At 33.0% G+C, this 16,716-nt stretch overlaps 2 protein-coding genes across 3 annotated transcripts; one reads left to right on the forward strand and one right to left on the reverse strand.

The window, feature by feature from the left end:
- Window positions 1-3,104: 3,104 nt before the first annotated feature.
- LOC107932308 (protein SIEVE ELEMENT OCCLUSION B) lies at window positions 3,105-5,988 on the reverse strand. The gene is made up of 7 exons (XM_016864282.2): window positions 5,743-5,988; window positions 5,564-5,647; window positions 5,026-5,474; window positions 4,827-4,936; window positions 4,607-4,737; window positions 4,042-4,521; window positions 3,105-3,951 (listed from the first exon to the last, which is right to left on the reverse strand). Exons 1-7 carry the CDS (start codon window positions 5,986-5,988, stop codon window positions 3,337-3,339), a joined length of 2,115 nt encoding a protein of 704 aa, XP_016719771.2. The 3' UTR covers window positions 3,105-3,336.
- A 7,625-nt stretch (window positions 5,989-13,613) lies between these two features.
- Window positions 13,614-16,366, forward strand: LOC107933701 (uncharacterized). Of its 2 annotated transcripts, none has more exons than XM_016865979.2 (6): window positions 13,614-13,841; window positions 14,947-15,035; window positions 15,132-15,207; window positions 15,305-15,651; window positions 15,798-15,836; window positions 15,948-16,366. In XM_016865979.2, the coding sequence occupies exons 1-6, from the start codon at window positions 13,706-13,708 to the stop codon at window positions 16,128-16,130; spliced, it is 870 nt and encodes a 289-aa protein (XP_016721468.2). In that variant the 5' UTR covers window positions 13,614-13,705; the 3' UTR covers window positions 16,131-16,366. The 2 variants fall into 2 exon arrangements, with proteins under 2 accessions (XP_016721468.2, XP_016721469.1); XM_016865980.2 differs by lacking the exon at window positions 13,614-13,841 and adding an exon at window positions 13,861-13,982.
- The last annotated feature ends 350 nt before the right edge of the window (window positions 16,367-16,716 follow it).

Below are 16,716 nucleotides of genomic sequence, written 5' to 3' on the forward strand. Positions count from 1 at the left end.
ACGATCCAGAACTAATTGGCTAAGGTATGTTGACCGTAACACTAATATTCTAATTATAGGCATAAAGTGAATAATATTAAAGGATTCCGACATGGTGATGGGACTTTAGAGGAGAATGAGGATGAAAAAGTTGAAATTACGATTCAATACTTTAAGAATATTTTTACCAGTTTGGGGAATATCAAGGCTGATGAAATTTACGAGGGTGTTGATTCTAGAGTGGATCAGAATATGAATAATTTTTTATTGGCAGAGTTTAAAGAAGAAATTAAAATCGCTGTGAAGGAATTAGGGTCGACCAAGGCACCGGGTTATGACGGTTTCCTAGAAATTTTTTATCAATGATTTTGACATTTAATTGGTAGAGATGTTACTCAATTCTATCTTAAAGCTCTTAATAGAGGGATATCGTTGGAAGATTGTGAATTTCGCGAAGATAATTTTAATCCCAAAAATTAATGGGGCAGACTCAGTGTCATAATTCCATCCTATTAGTTTGTGCTCTGTCCTGCATAAAGTTTGCCGAAACCTCTTTTTAGTAAATCGACTTGTTATTTTAAAACAAAGACGGAGCCACCACCAATCCTTTGCATATCTATTCTATGACCTTTTTACTTCCCAAAACTCTTTGTCATGAGTTAGAAAGAATTATGAATAGGTTTAGGTGGCAGAAAAGCGTTACTCATAAAGTTATGCATTGGTGTAGTTGGTCTGAATTAAGTAAACCTAAGGATCAAGGGGGAATGAGTTTTCGTGACCACTGTAAGTTCAATATTGCCCTTTTGGCAAAGCAGGGTTGGCGGTTTATAGTTAAACATGATTCGTTAGTTGCTTGTATCTTTAAAGCTAAATGTTTTCCGCATAAAGTTTCTGGTCCGCTCATTTGGGAACAAATCTATCGTATGTTTGGCGTAGTATTTTCGCAAGTAGGCAGGTTTTGAAGGATGGTGTGGGATGAAAAGTGGGTTCGGGTACTAATATCTCGATATGGAGAGATAGTTGGCTTCCTATTTGGGCGGGAGGGTGGGAATCTGCAATATGGTGGTTAATAGTACAGTTTCTATGGTAGCAGACTTAATAGATCACAATTCAAAAAGCTGGAATGAGGAAGTCATTACTGGTGTGTTTACTGTGGAAGAAGCTGAGGCCATCAAGTGTATCCTTCTATCCCGCTCGGTTGATGAAGACATAATTGTTTGGAGGGGAGATAGCTCCGGTGAGTATTCTGTCCGTAGTGGTTATAGGTTCCTCTTCGACCATCAAAATACAGAGGAAAGCTCCTAAGATTACAGTACAGTTTACAAAAAATTATGGCTCCTAGACATCCCTTCTAATATTAAAATCACTATTTGGAGACTTTTACACAATATGATCCCTACTACCTATATTCTATACAATAGGCGAATTGAGCTTTCTCCTTTATGCCCAAGGTGTGGTTTGTCTCCAGAATCTGCCATGCATGCCATTCTGAAGTGTGGTCTTGCGAATGAAGTATGGAGTCAATTGGGTTTACAATGGGTAACAGATCCTTATTGAAGAAAGGATTATTATGGTTAAATTATGCTAATAGTTCATTTAGTATGTGGTTCTAGAGGATTTTGTTTGCATTCCAACTTGATCAATTTTAATATTTTGGACATTTTGAATATTAAAATTTTAAACTTTACTTAAAAGAAAATATTTGGATAGTTAAGAAAAATGACTTGGATTTTTTGTAATTTTTTTTCTAGTAAAAAAAATTATTAAAAGAGAAAATAGCCCACTAAATACAATGGACTAAAACTAATTTTCATAGCACAAATACTAATCAAATATTAATAATGGCATATTGATTTATTTTATACTCAAGCAATTAATTTAACCAAAAATAGAATAACACAAACTAAATGTCTAAGCCACACTAAAGCAAAGGATAATTAAATTGTTTATATAGTTCAGTTTTCCTACGTTTGCGGGGCCTAGTTTAGTGAGATGAAGGTAGTATATTTGAAATCAACACAACCAATGGTCCTAGTTCTAACATACCCTAGTGAAGAATTCTCATTTTTGTACCTCAAAGGCTTGATATCTCACTACTAAATTCTTCTCCTTGAGAATTTAGGTTGTAAAACCATTCAGAAAATAGTAACGTTCTCACAAATAATGTTCCTTACTGAACAAATAGTGCTCTTTTAAAAAAAAAAGTTTATCAAGCTATACAAGTTCTCTCATATATATAAAGATTTTCGAGACTTGCTAACATATCAAAGATCAATCACAATTCCATCTAAATAGTGGTTAAAATAGCCAAATATAATATACTATTAACGACCAAAGTGGGTTGTTGGTAGATGAGCTTTCAAGTTTTGATCCGATCAAGGAATTTGATATAATTGATCAAATGTGATCCTCGGGATAGGTTTCTCCACGTGAATTAATCTTCGATGATAGACTTGAATCATTCCACAATATTAACACAACCCAAAGATTTGTTTAAATAAATTGTCAAACTTTCAAATACGACAAGTTGTTATTTTGTCACAGTGGTGCTGGAAGTGACACTTCCATTGACACATTGCAGCAACTTCAAAATGTCAACAATTTACCATAAATCTAAAATAAAATCAAATGATGGTATGAAATAAATTAACTATACTAATTTTGTTGAACTTTTGATTACCACTATAAATTTTGTTGAGGTAGTTATGGAAGAAGTGCAAGCTACAGATGTAGCACTATGTAGGTTACATAACTAGTCTTATTCGGAATTGATAATCTTTTGACTTAAAACATTACTGCATAACTTTTAAAAGTTAAAACGAAAATAAAGTAAAAAAGAAAAAAATTAGTGAACGATAAAGCGTTTGTTAAAGTTTTGTAAACCTCAAAACTAATATTTCTACAACATGTATTTTTACAATATTCATTTTTCTTTAAAATTTTTATTTTAAACTGTGCCATTTAAGATATGATGTTTCATTTAATGGAGGGCTTTACTAATACAATCTTGATACTTTGAGAACGTAATTAGTATATTTTAAAGTTTGAAGACTAATTCATAATAAAAATTATAATTTAGAGATCTACTATGAAATTAACTCATTATTTTAAAAAAATCCAAGCCATAAACTCAAATGAACTCTTTATTTAGGGAAGTAGTATTACAAGGCAAACTGCGAATGCAACACAAACAATCAGATAAAATTAGCTAAGGCTCTTCAATAACCAGTGTGGGATATTAACAGAGCCCTAAGCATTATTAGAAAACCTAGCAAACATGTCGACTCTAGATATGATAATCATATCATAATACCAAACAAACCTCCCCGAAACCATCTTTTTTCCCCTTCCTTTACCTCACTCTGCACAGCAGCGATACAAGAAATTCAACTCCATCGGACGACCACACTCAGCACATTGCACCCTCTCCGGAATTCTACCACCGTTACTCGGAAGGATAAGGCGAGTGCAATGATGGCGCGGGATAGCCCCTTCCAACTTCTCACGAAGTGCTGGAACAAAACCCATTTGCTTGGCAAGGTTTTTCCATTCATCAAATTTGTCCATGGTGCTAAGCACTTTCTCTCCATTGGCTTTCACCATTCCACCTGATCCGGTGTAGAACACAGCCCATCCATTTTTACTGCTGTCATATCCAAGCATCGTCATCACTTCTTGCTTTATAACATCGTTTTCAATGGTCTTCCCATGTTGGTTTTTCGAGTACAACATGCTCTCTAATAGGTTCCAAAAGAACCACACATTGTTATCTTCCCAAGCACGGCTAAGTTCCTTCTCTCTGATTAAACCAGTAATCTTTTTCACTCGTTCACTTGCATTTTTCTTTCCAACATAAACCATTTCTATGCCAATACCGAGAGCCTCTGCAACCGCTTTTGTTGCGGTAGTGAAACTTTCGATCCATTCCATTTTCACACCACCATAGAAACAAACCAATTTCTGTTGGCTCACCTGATTATAACAACACAAAACCAAAAATAAATAAAACATATTAATTGATATACACATATATATTAAAGTTATGTGGGGATGTTCATGTACCCAAGTAGGTAAGTTTGGTTCAAGGCGACCAACGAGAAGGTCAAGTGTCCAAGGTGTAGCTTTCCAAAAACTTTCTTCTTTTTCACTGCTAAACGGGAAAGCTGAATTTCCCCATATCCACATCATGTTGAGTGCATTTGGGCATAAAACCTTTCCTTGTGGGCTCAATGTCACCGCAATTGGTTTCTTAACGAAACCCCATTCTCCCCTTATGTATTTAATCACTGCTGGTTCAATGGCAACATGTTGGCTCACAGTATACCACGACATAATTGATTGCAGTTTCGAAAACTTTTCCTGATCATAATCATCATTCCAAGTTGTTCTGTCCACAATTGGGAGCCATATGATCTCATAGTTAAGCCCAGATGATACCCTTTCTTTGTAAACATCTTCAAGAACCCGAATCTCCTCTTGGGAGATATAAAGATCTGAAATGAGCAATAAAACATGCTTTCTTCTCAAGACATTGATACAAACCTGTTAAATTGTACCAGCAACGTTAACATACGATCCAACGAAATTTAAAACATGGTTGAAACTTGGAACATGGAATTAAACAGACCTCGGCCCTGTCCGGATTCAAGAGATTCTCTTCCTTGCCAAAGATGTTTTGGAGAATCTTCAAGTTGTCCACTTGAGGTGTTTCAATGGTACGCTTGAAGTGTTCAAAAGCTTCCATTAGCTTCTTCTCATCTGCATCTCATTACAATCATACTCAGCTTTTTATAAATGTATATATATAGGATTTATATTTCTATATTTGTCGTCAAGGATGGACTCACCAATACGCTCATAACAAAGACGTAATCCACTTTGAAGGTGTTCATGTATGCTGCTAACTTTATGTGCCAAGCTTGATAGCTCCCATGCCTCCAAAGTCGGTATAGGGAACCTGAAATGATTCAAACAAAAGATTTAATTGTTGGTAAATTGAATGTCGTCATATTGTCTGATTGAGCAAATAGAAAGTTCATGACTCACACATGTCTCATCCCTATAAGGCCTGTAATCTGTCCAGTACAAGCGACGACACTCGCAATGATCCAGTAAGTAGCAGTGTGGATATGAGCCATGGCGGTCGACAATGGTGGCTCACCGATGGAAATATACTTCGAAGAATGTAGCTGAGTAAGCTCAACAATGCACTTGGTTACATCGAACATTGCATTGATGAGCTTGCTGAGTGCATCAAAGTGGGATTTCAGTGTTTGGGAGTGCTCTGAAATGTCGGGTTGCTTGAGGAGAGCCACTGATTTGGCCAACGGGTTGGAAGTGCAAAGCTGAGCGATCAGCCAAAACTCCCCGAAATTCACTGCAAAAGCCGCTAATGTTAGCACCACTTTTGCACCCCATGAATAGCTTGAAAGCATGTTGAAGATCGCCATTGTTGTTGCATGGGCATCACCTCCTCTAGAACACTTGCATGATAGCTACAAAATATCAACTTAGGTTACGATCGTTATTTTTCGGTTTCAAAAATGATCGAGATTCCGAAAGCAAAATAAAACAGCCGAATAACCTCGCAGCAGATTTTGTGTAATGCATCAAGCGCGCCATCAACGGCAGACAAGTTGGTCTGATCGTCGGATGCATCGATGTGCCCCTACAAGACAAAACAAACCCAAAGCATTGTCTTTGAAAATCTTTCCATTTTCTGGAATATAAACATCATGAAATCTTAAGTTTATCAAAGTTTACATTCATAGAAAGATTAATGTTGGGAATGATATGACGCAAAACATTGCGAGTGACTTGAAGAACTTGTGTAACATCAACAACACGACCATCGGGGGCATGAGTCGACCGAATTCGCTCATTCATCGCATCGTCGAACATCCAATGCTCATTCCTCATCGATGAGGCTGGGGTAGGGCGAGCCATTGTCGAATATATGAAAGTATTACTATTTTTTGATGTTTGATGTGTGATGTGTTTACTAAGCATTGTAGGGTTTATATAGTGATGAGAACAACTGTTTTTTTTATTTGTTTATGTTTTTTTTAAATATATAAATAATATCACACAACGTTGTAAACGTTGATTCCGCCTTTAATATTTTTTCAAATATTTTAATATTATTTATTAATATATGCTTTTGGTGTTGAGTTCGTATGAACGCCTTCAAGTTGTTCATGTGCCCTTAAAATTAGGATCATGATATAATTACTTTTAATTGATAGTGTGGAGTTCATGGTGTAATTTTTTAATTTTGAAGAACCATGAACTTGATATCCTCTACAATGTCTGACTTGTGGACAATTTTTTTTATAAAGAAAATATAATTTGATTAAAATTTAAGAAAAATATAAATTAAAATCGACACTAATGAATGTTGAGTTTCACTTAAAATTCTATCCTAAATCCTAAATAGCTAAGTATTAGAAAAAGATAATTTTCAAGCATATCACAACGGCTACCCACTTATTGACATTTGAGCGAAGATATATTGCCGAGAATCATTCATCAATTAATGGATGTCGATTTCTATCATGAAAGGCAAATTGGGAGGGTTGCTTATGCTCCAACATTCTTATTCACTTTAATTGAACAATGGAGATTAAAGATCCATACGTTTTATCTCTCATGCAACGAAGCGACAATAATGCTAGAAGATGTAGTGGTGCTGACAAGACTTCCAATGGAGAAGCAGCCTATAATTGACAAATCTAAGCACAATCGAGGCAAATCCTTTAGGAAACATTCAGATAAGGTATGATCTTCCATCTGATTTCAAAAGGTTTCAGGTGAAGTTGAACTAGTTGAAGAAGCATTTTGAGCGTCTCTTGGAGAAACCAATGCCTATTGATATTTATTGCCATGCTCGAGTGTACATTCCACGCTTGATCAAAGGTGTGCATATGGAAAGAAAAACTTGCAACTTAGTTCATACCATATATATGCCGTTGTTATAAAATTTTCAGACGACTAGTGCATATGGTTGAGCTTTGCCATTTTGGCTTGCCTATACAAGACATTATACATAGGATGTAGAGTAGAAAATAAAGAAGTGAACGACTGTCTTGTAATTTTACAATTGTGAGGAAATATCGACTTTCACTCAGTGCATTTATACCTTCGGAACCTCTCGGTTACCATGGCTGAAATTGTCATATGCCAAAAGGTACTCTTGGGATTTGATCAACAAAAAAGCTTTTATTGTTGCAAGTTATCTAAATATAATAAAAATTAATAAACAAAAGTACAAAATATATGCTTTGAAAAATTTTAAGGAAATCTCGATAGTTTCAGCTTCTTTTTAAATAAAATATTATAAAATATATTAATTTTATGTAGTAAATATTATTTTATGTAATTTGTGTTGTATAAAATTTTATTAGTTTTTTAATAATTTTATAATAAAATAATATTTTTTATTTTATGTAGTTAAATGATTAATTTAATTGGTGTTGCTTATTAATCGAGTCCTAACAATATACTTTTTTTATTCCACAACCAATCTTAAAAAATTTATATCTTATGTTTCTCTCTTTTTTAAAAATATTTAATTTTTTAATATTTTACTGTGAGAAATTATTTGATACACTGACAATGGAAGTTTTAGACTCCACAAGTAGAATTAGGAAGTTGACAAGTGTTCTATAGAGGTAAAAAAACTCGATTTGATTCGAAAAAATGGAGAAAGAAATAGAGTTTTGACTTAATCGAATCGTTGTTTGAGTTATTCAAATTAACTCGAATAACTAGTTCGAATTTCAAATTTGAGTCGAGTTGAATTTTATTATTTGAATAACAGATTAATGTAAATACTCATTTGCTCTCTATTAATTTTGAAAATAAGTAAATTTGTCTCTTTCTCAACAAAAAATACAAAATAATTTATAAAAATTCTAAAATTTATATTTAAAAAAATTAAAAAATTCTAAAATAATAATTTTAGAAACCCAAAGCATTGTCTTGAAAATCTTTCCATTTTCTGGAATATAAACATCATGAAATCTTAAGTTTTATCAATTTTACATTCATAGAAAGATTAATGTTGGGAATGATATGACGCAAAACAACACGACCATCGGGGACATGAGTCGACCGAATTCGCTCATTCATCGCATAGTCGATCATCCAATGCTCATTCCTCATCGGATTCTGGGACGTATCAAATATTTTAATAATATTTATTAATATATGTTTGTACGAAAGTAGTTCTTCATGTGCTCGTATGAACGCCTTCAAGTTTTTCTTGTGCCCTTAAAATTAGGATCTGTATTATGATATAATTGCTGTAATTGATAGTGTCAAGTTCACGGTGTAATTAAGTGATCTGGATAACATGTAACCATGAGCTTGATGTCTTCTACAATATTTGAGTTTGTGGAATTTTGTTTTTTTAAAAGATAATGTAATATGATTAAAATTTAAGAAAAATATTAATTGAGGTCAACACTAGTGACTGTTAAGTTTCACTTAATTTTCAACAGAACCCCTTAATTTTAAAACATGTAAACAAGCAATTGAATTTGTTAGTTTATCACAAAGCACCAAAACAAATAGTCTTCTATGTTCTATCCTAAACCGTAAATAGCCAAGTATTTGGAAATGATAATTTTCAAGCATATCACAATGACTACCCACTTATTGACATTTGAGCAAACACATATTGCCAAGGATCATTCATCAATTAATGGATGTTAACATCTATCATGAAAAAGCTAAAATTAACAATGGCACAAATGAGGCTTGGTGATATGATTGTTGAGCAGAACAAATAGGTAATAGAGAAGAGAATTAAGGCTAGAGTTAATAGCTGACCATAGAACCCATTTGGGAGTAAAAGATAAATGGTTATGATTGTCACCCAAAATGAAGTATCATTAAGAATGGAGAAAATTATGAATAACCATTCTTTTATCACCACCTTCCCCACCATGCTGAACGAAAGTGAATCACTGTCGCTATTGTCAACCTGTCGAAGCCCTCTCGATGGCCGTTGAGAACTGCTTGTAAAGTGGCTGTTGCAACCAGTGCAGCCACCACTAGAAAAGCATCACGTATTTTGGTCGAGATATTTGTTTTCTAACCTTTTAGGAACCGTATGACATTGTCAAAAAGTGTAGGTTTGGTTCAAAATTTACTTGCTTCATGGAAGGAATAACATTAATGTCATTGGTCTTCATTACATGACTATGTTTACCTTCTGCTTGGATTAAAACATCTTTCATGTCTGGATTGTTATTAGCACGATCAACAATGTCCAAAACTATTAAGCCTACGAGGCTTTTTGAAAAAATAGAACCTCGGTAATGACAATGTATCGTAAAGAAAAAAAGAGAGAAAAATAAAGAACACATAGATTTTACGTGAAAACCCTTTCAGAAAAAAAAATTACGGGCAGAGGAGAAGATAATTCAGTATGTCAAATTCGAATGATTACATGAGGAGTAAACTATGTCTATTTATAAGCTTGTAAAATCATATTCTAATAGGAGTGTAATAAGATTGAAACACCTTATTCTAATCAATATCAAATAGATGAAGCTTAATAAGGTTTAAAAAACCTTATTCTAAAATAAAATAAAAAATTTGTAGTTCTATATGAATTTTACTTTTATTTTATTTTACCAATGTATTTTATTTAAATAAGGATTCGGGTCACTTAATTCTAACAATCTCCACATTGACACGAATTCTCAATGAACAAGTTCTTCATCGCGAACTCTCAACGAACAAGTTCTCCACCTCTTCTATAAAACCCCTTAAGGGTTTAACTTCAACAACGAACACAAGTCTAAGCAATGCTCAAACTTGGTTATAGGAAGTGACTTAGTCATCATATCTGTAGGATTTTCATGAGTACTAATTTTGCTCACAACAATATCACCACGAGCAATAATATCAAGAACAAAATGATACCAAACATCAACGTGTTTTGTTCTCTCATGAAACATTTGATCTTTTGTAAGGAAGATGACACTCTGATTGTCACAAAATATTGTACTGATTTGAAGGTCTTTATTAAGTTCACTAAAGAGTCCATTCAACTAAATAGCTTCTTTACAAACCTTAGTAATAGCCATGTACTCAGCTTCAGTGGTAGACAAAGCAATTGTAGTTTGCAAAGTGGCTTTCCAGTTGATTGCACAACCTCCGATTGTAAAAACATAACCTGTGAGAGATCTTCTTCTATCAAGGTCTTCAACAAAATCAGCATTAACATACCCAATGACTCCATCTCTAGTTCTTCCAAATTGTAAGCAAACATCAGTAGTACCTTATAAGTATCTTAAAATCCATTGAATTGCTTTCCAATGTTCTTTATCGGGATTCGCCATGTATCTGCTAACTACACTGACTGCATATAATAAATCTGGTCGTGAACAAATCATAGCATACACGAGAGATCCCATTACACTAGAGTATGGAACATGTGACATGTACTCAATCTCAACATCTGATTGTGGAGACAAAACTGATGAAAGTCTAAAATGGGCTGCTAAAGGAGTACTAACAGGCTTAGCACTCTGCATTTTGAACCTGCAAAGAACGATCTCAATGTACCCCTTCTGACTTAGATACAATTTACTTGCTTTTATATCTCTGAGAATCTTCATACCAAGTATCTTCTTTACTGGTCCCAAATCTTTCATTTCAAATTCTTCACTTAGTTGGGCTTTGACCCTTCTCATCTCTCATTTATCTTTCGCTAACATGTCATCAACATAAAGGAGTAGATACACAAAAAAATCATCACTGTTTTTCTTAAAGTAAACACAACTTTCAAAGCTACTTCTTTTAAAATCATGAGAAGTCATAAAGGAATCAAACCTCTTGTATCATTGTCTTGGTGACTGTTACAATTGTGAGGAAATATCGACTTTCACTCAGTGCATTTATACCTTCGAAACCTCTCTATTACCATGGCTGAAATTGTCATATGTCAAAAGGTACTCTTGGATTTGATCAACAAAAAAACTTTTATTGTTGCAAGTTTTCTAAATATAATAAAAATTAATAAACAGAAGTACAAAATATATGCTTTGAAAAATTTTAAGGAAATCTCAATAGTTTCAGCTTCCTTTTAAATAAAATATCATAAAATTTATCAATTTTATGTAATAAAATATTATTTTATGTAATTTGTGTTGTATAAAATTTTATTAGTTTTTTAATAATTTTATAATTTTATAATATTTTATATTTTATGTAATTAAATCATTAATTTAGTTGGTGTTACTTATTAATCGGGTCATAATCCAAATAAGAAATGATCAATAATTAAATTATTTTAAAAATAATAAAAATAATGTTAGTATTTAGTACACTAAAAATACACTTTTCTTTTATTCCACAACCAATCTTAAAAATTTGTCTTATGTCCCTCTCTTTTTTTTAAAAATATTTATTTTTTTAATATCTTTCCATAGGAAATTATTTGGTATGCTTACAATGGAGTTTTTAGACTCCACAAGTAGAATCAAGAGGTTAACAAGTGTTCTATAGGGGTGAGAAAAACTCGATTCGATTCGAAAAAATCAAGAAAAAAATCGAATTTTGAGAATCGTTGTTTGAGTTATTCAAATCAACTCGAATAACTAGTTCGAATTTCAAGTTTGAGTCGAGTAGAATTTTACTATTTGAATAACAGATTAGTGTAAATACTCATTTGGTCCTTGTCAATTTTGAAAATAAGTAAATTGGTCTCTTTCTCAACAAAAAATTACAAAATAATTTATAAAAATTCTAAAATTTATATTTTAAAAAAAATCTAAAAATTCTAAAAAATATATAAAGAAATTTATTTTCAATTTTTTTCTGAAATAATAATTTTAAGGACCTAAATAAGTTAATTAATGATTCAAATTTATCATACTAAAAATTTTTCAAACATATATGCTTTCATATTTATGTGCTCTAACATGAAATTAGTTATAATGTAACAAGATTTTATTTTGACATGCTTAATTTTTTTAATTTAACTCGAATAATTTCACTTAATTAGACTTAACTCAAAATTCATTCACTCAACTCGATTCGAAAAAATTTTAAATTGAATTACGATGATAAAATAGGACTAATCAACTCGATTAATTTAAAAATTTTACTCGATTCAACTTAATTCAATCGAATAAAACCCTCGTTAAAGATGCTTGACTATTGTAACTGTTGGTAGGGCTCGACTTTGCTGATGTTGTTGATTTTGGATTTGCCTAGGAATTCACCAAACAGACAAGGCATGATAATTTGTTTTTATTATATTGTATTACTCTATTCTTGATAATGGTAGCAAAAGTTGACATAACATACTATGTCAACCAATGTAATTTTTTAATCCAAATAAAATTATTCATTTAGAGTAATAAACATTTCCCTAGCTCCAAAAGAAAGATCCACTTGATGATTGATCTAAACAATTATTATGACCATCCATGCATGGTTCATGCATCATCTATGTCACCATGGATAAAAAAGCTATAGTGTAAATGTGTCATGTGTGTTAACATTATCCTTTATCTTAATCTCTAATATTTGATTGCTCGATAAAATTTGTTGGACTCAAGGTAAGTTTGAATAGGTGCTGTGTTTACTTGTGGTTACTGTAAAAATAGTAATGGCGGTGAAATTAGATATTATAGTGACACAATAGTGTGAGACAAAAAATAAATTAAACGCATCTCACCATCTATCCAAACCCACGCTTACTATCCTATAAAGCAAAAACCCAAAGAGATAAAAAGGTTGAAGAGAACTCCCAAAATTAGAAAAAAGGTTAAATTATACTATTATTTCCTATATTTTGCAAAAGTTGTGGATTTAGTCCCTATAATTTCTGGATTTTGATATTTTTATTCCGACCCTATTAGCTATTAAATTCAATTACTAGTTCTCTATTATCCATACAGTTGTAGATTTAGCCCATATTACCCTATTGTATATTTTTTTTAAATTTCGAAGTCTTGATGTAAATGATAATCGTTAATCCATTAACTAAATTTTTAATGAGTAATATGCGAAAATGACAAGTTAACATATGATAACGTGTAAGCCGATTCAAATTTTGGAAATAATAAAACTTAACATATTTAATGGTTATCATTTGGTAAGGGTTAAAATTTTAACATTTGAAAAGTACAAATACTAAAGTTTACCAAATTAAAATATATGAATTAAATCTACAATTTTCATAAAATACAGAGACTAATAACATAATTCAATCACTTTTAATCTCCACTAGCTCAACCCACTAACTAAACAAAATACCCAAAGCCCAACATTAGCCTAGGAGCGATAAAATTTCGGTTAAAATCAAATTAATCTGTCAAATCGATCTAATTTGGTTAATCGGTCAGTTGACCAATCTAATTCAGTCGGAGTTCGATTAATAATTTTTTTAAAGTTTGGTTATCGATTAATTTAGTTTGAAATCAGGTACTTAATTTTTTTTAAAAAAATTCAATTCAGTTACCAATTAAAAAATATTTGATTAATTTCATTAATACTAATTTAATTCGATTAACCTTCACATAACCGTTTAAACACCCCTACATTAACCGATTCAAAAGGAGCAAGACGAGCTTAAAAACTCAAACACCGTTAACAAGAAACGGAAAATCCTTAGCTTCTCCGAAGAGAAAAGAACATGAAAAAGACACCCACAAATGAAACACCTTTTCGCTTTGGGAATCGAAAAAAAAAAACTTGTTAAACAATGGTGGCAACAATCAATAAAAAGAAAGGCTTTCAAGCAATGACATTACAGAATCCATTAACTTTGAAAATGGGTCAAGTATTTACTGCCTTTGCCCTTGGTTGTGGTATTGGTATAGTCTGTGGTATAAATCTAGGTACTGCTCATACCATTTTGATTTTTAATGAAAAAAAAGAAGAAGAAAACCTTATCTTTTGAGTTGTGAAGATGAATTGGGGTGATTTGTTTGGTCCCAAAAATGATGATTTTGGTCCTAATTTGCTTCCCAAAAAAACTTGTATGTATCAATTTTGGTTTTTTCACTACTTAATGGGAAAGATGTGGGTTAGTGAAATGAATATTAGCTTTCTGATTGGATGTTAATGGTATGGGAAACACACACTTAAACGGATTCGAACTCATGTTTTTATGTTGGGATATTAATGGTTTTTGATTTGTATGTTTATTAATTTATAATTTGTTAAAAGTTTGAATTTTTGTGTTTTGTGATTGTGATTTTTAATTTAGAGTTCTCTAGAATCGGTCTAGTAAGAGGAATAAAAGCGAGGAGACAAATCGCATGTAATTAGATAAGGTAGTCTTTCTTTCTCTTAGTAGGAACAGAATAAAATTTATGGGAATGAAAAATGTTTTTTTTCTTTTTTTTGGAATTATTTATTTTAGTCAATATATAATGTCATAGTAAATTGTTGAAGAGAAGCGCAACATTTTAAAGTATTGTCTGGTCATAGTGGATGGACCCTTTAATGTGTTGGTATTGTTTTTGGGTTAAGTGAGGGTTTAATCTCTCAATTATGATGAAAGCTTAAGTCTAAGGTAATAGCGAGAGTGTCTTGTTGAATCCATCTGCTTCTATTTGGATGTTTATGGTTTTTGAGATGGTGGGTTCATTGATTTGTAGTTTGTTAAAGCTTGAATATTTTCTGTCTTCTGAGAGTGGCTTTTAGCTCAAGGTCGGTCCAGTTCTAAGGACGAAAATGGAAACACGAGTCACCATTTCTTTGGCATCTATTTCAATAGGGTAGTCTTTGTTTGGTTCATTAGTAAGAACGAAATACAATTTTTTAAAACTTATATGATTAACATTACATAGTTGCATCTAGAATAAGGAATGAATAAGTAGCGTCAAACTTTTATGATTGATGAACATATCGTACGGTGAACGATGCAAGTTTTTCCGGTATTTCTAGTTCATAGTACATTCTTTCGCGGATATTGTGTTAAGCGCAATGTAATATCAGGTACGATACCTATGCTGGGACAAGTAATGAGTGCAACTAGAGGCGCAACCGATGCGTTTTCTGGTGTTAGCAAACACGTAAATGGTGCTGTAAGTTAAATGCGCGGTTTTATGATCGTCTTTCGTCTTTGATTTTTGTTTGTTTGATCGCAATCTGCATTTCTCGTCTTTCTCGTGTTGTTTTAGTTAACGAAGATCGGAGCTAAGAGCATTGAGGCCGGGATTGGATGTGGTGTCGGTTTTGGCCACGGTTCCGGTGTCGGTATGCAATGTCCTCATCGAACCAGCTTTGCTTTCTATCATCTTTGTTCCCGAGCTAAGACATTCGTTTTTTACGGAGAATGTTGTTCCCGGTACAGGACTCTCTGCGAAGCCTGGGATGGTGCATCAAATTCAATGTTGTGTTACAGAAACAATGGCGAAATTGATGATGAAGTTCGGAAAGGCTCCCGGATTACCGTTCATTGGAGGTGCTTTTCCTGTATCGTTTCGAAGTGGTTGGACCACAACGAATGAACCATCCCGAAATCCAGTCGGAAACATGAACCAGATAGTGTCAAAACTAGCAGATTCTACATCCCAAGGGTTGCCTGGACACGGGATTACGAGCAGAGGTTCAACTTTTGGAACTCGAACAGAAAAAGTTCTCAGTAGTTTTTTGCAAAATCCAGTTTTCAACGAAGACGAAACTAGCCAAAATGAACTGGTATGCAAAGCTACTTTTATGCTTGTTCGTGTGGAATATCGTGTTTACACGACCCGGGAACGAGCGGTTGTGTTTTGTTCCGATTTTGGTTATCAGTGATTGCGGTAGGCAGTTGCGATAATTAACCTGGTTTGGTTGATTTGTAGGCGGCACGGTTGCCAACTGAAAACAACATGCTTCAATTGGTAATGCCCCTTATTTGCTTTGCAACCCGGTTTTGGTTGTTTTATGTTTGTGTTCCTGTTCATGTTCGTTGTCTCGTTCAGAATGTGTTAGAATTTCTACTTTCCATCCAGGTAATGAAATGTCAACAAATCATCGAACAGCTTATGGAGGAAAATCGGAAGCTTCATCAGATACTTACGGAAGACCTAAACATACCTACTAGCAAGCTCCAAACCGGTTACTTGAGTAAAACGGAATCTCCATGTTCGGATTGCTTCTTTTGCCGAAGGAAACAAAGGAGAAACAGACGATGATTAGTCGTCTCGTGCTTCATTCGAACGTGCACACTCGCCCCCCCACAACCGGCCCGGTTATGACTAATCCGAATTTGATTTTTTTTTTTATGTGCCGTTTTCGGTTGCATACCAACAAAACTCAACTATTTTCACTCTAGCAAACACAAGACATGACAAATGTTTGTACAAAAGTAAGTTTGTTTTTACTCAAAACAGGTTTTTTCTGAAGAAATAAAGGTCATTTTAACAAGAGACATGAATGTCTTTTTTATTTTCTTGGTGCCATGAATGTCTTTGGTTGTTCCCTTACTGTCCGAGTTTTTACTGGTCCTTTCAAGATTTTTAGCTTCTATCATCAAAATACTTGTATTAAAATTCAAATTGTATTTTGTCACTTTTACTTAAAAAATGAGTAAAATAGTTTTTATATGTTAAATTAAAAAGCAAATTAGTTGTTTCTATTAAAATTTTCATACATTTGTATCGTTAAAAACTGGCATGGTTGCTGGAATAATCAAATACATGTAACGTGTACCTAATGCTAATGTATAAATACCAATTTTTAATAGCAGAAATGGATGAAAATTTCAATAGAATGAGAAGT

Source organism: Gossypium hirsutum, chromosome D03, assembly GCF_007990345.1.
Source record: "Gossypium hirsutum isolate 1008001.06 chromosome D03, Gossypium_hirsutum_v2.1, whole genome shotgun sequence".
Taxonomy (NCBI): Eukaryota; Viridiplantae; Streptophyta; class Magnoliopsida; order Malvales; family Malvaceae; genus Gossypium; species Gossypium hirsutum.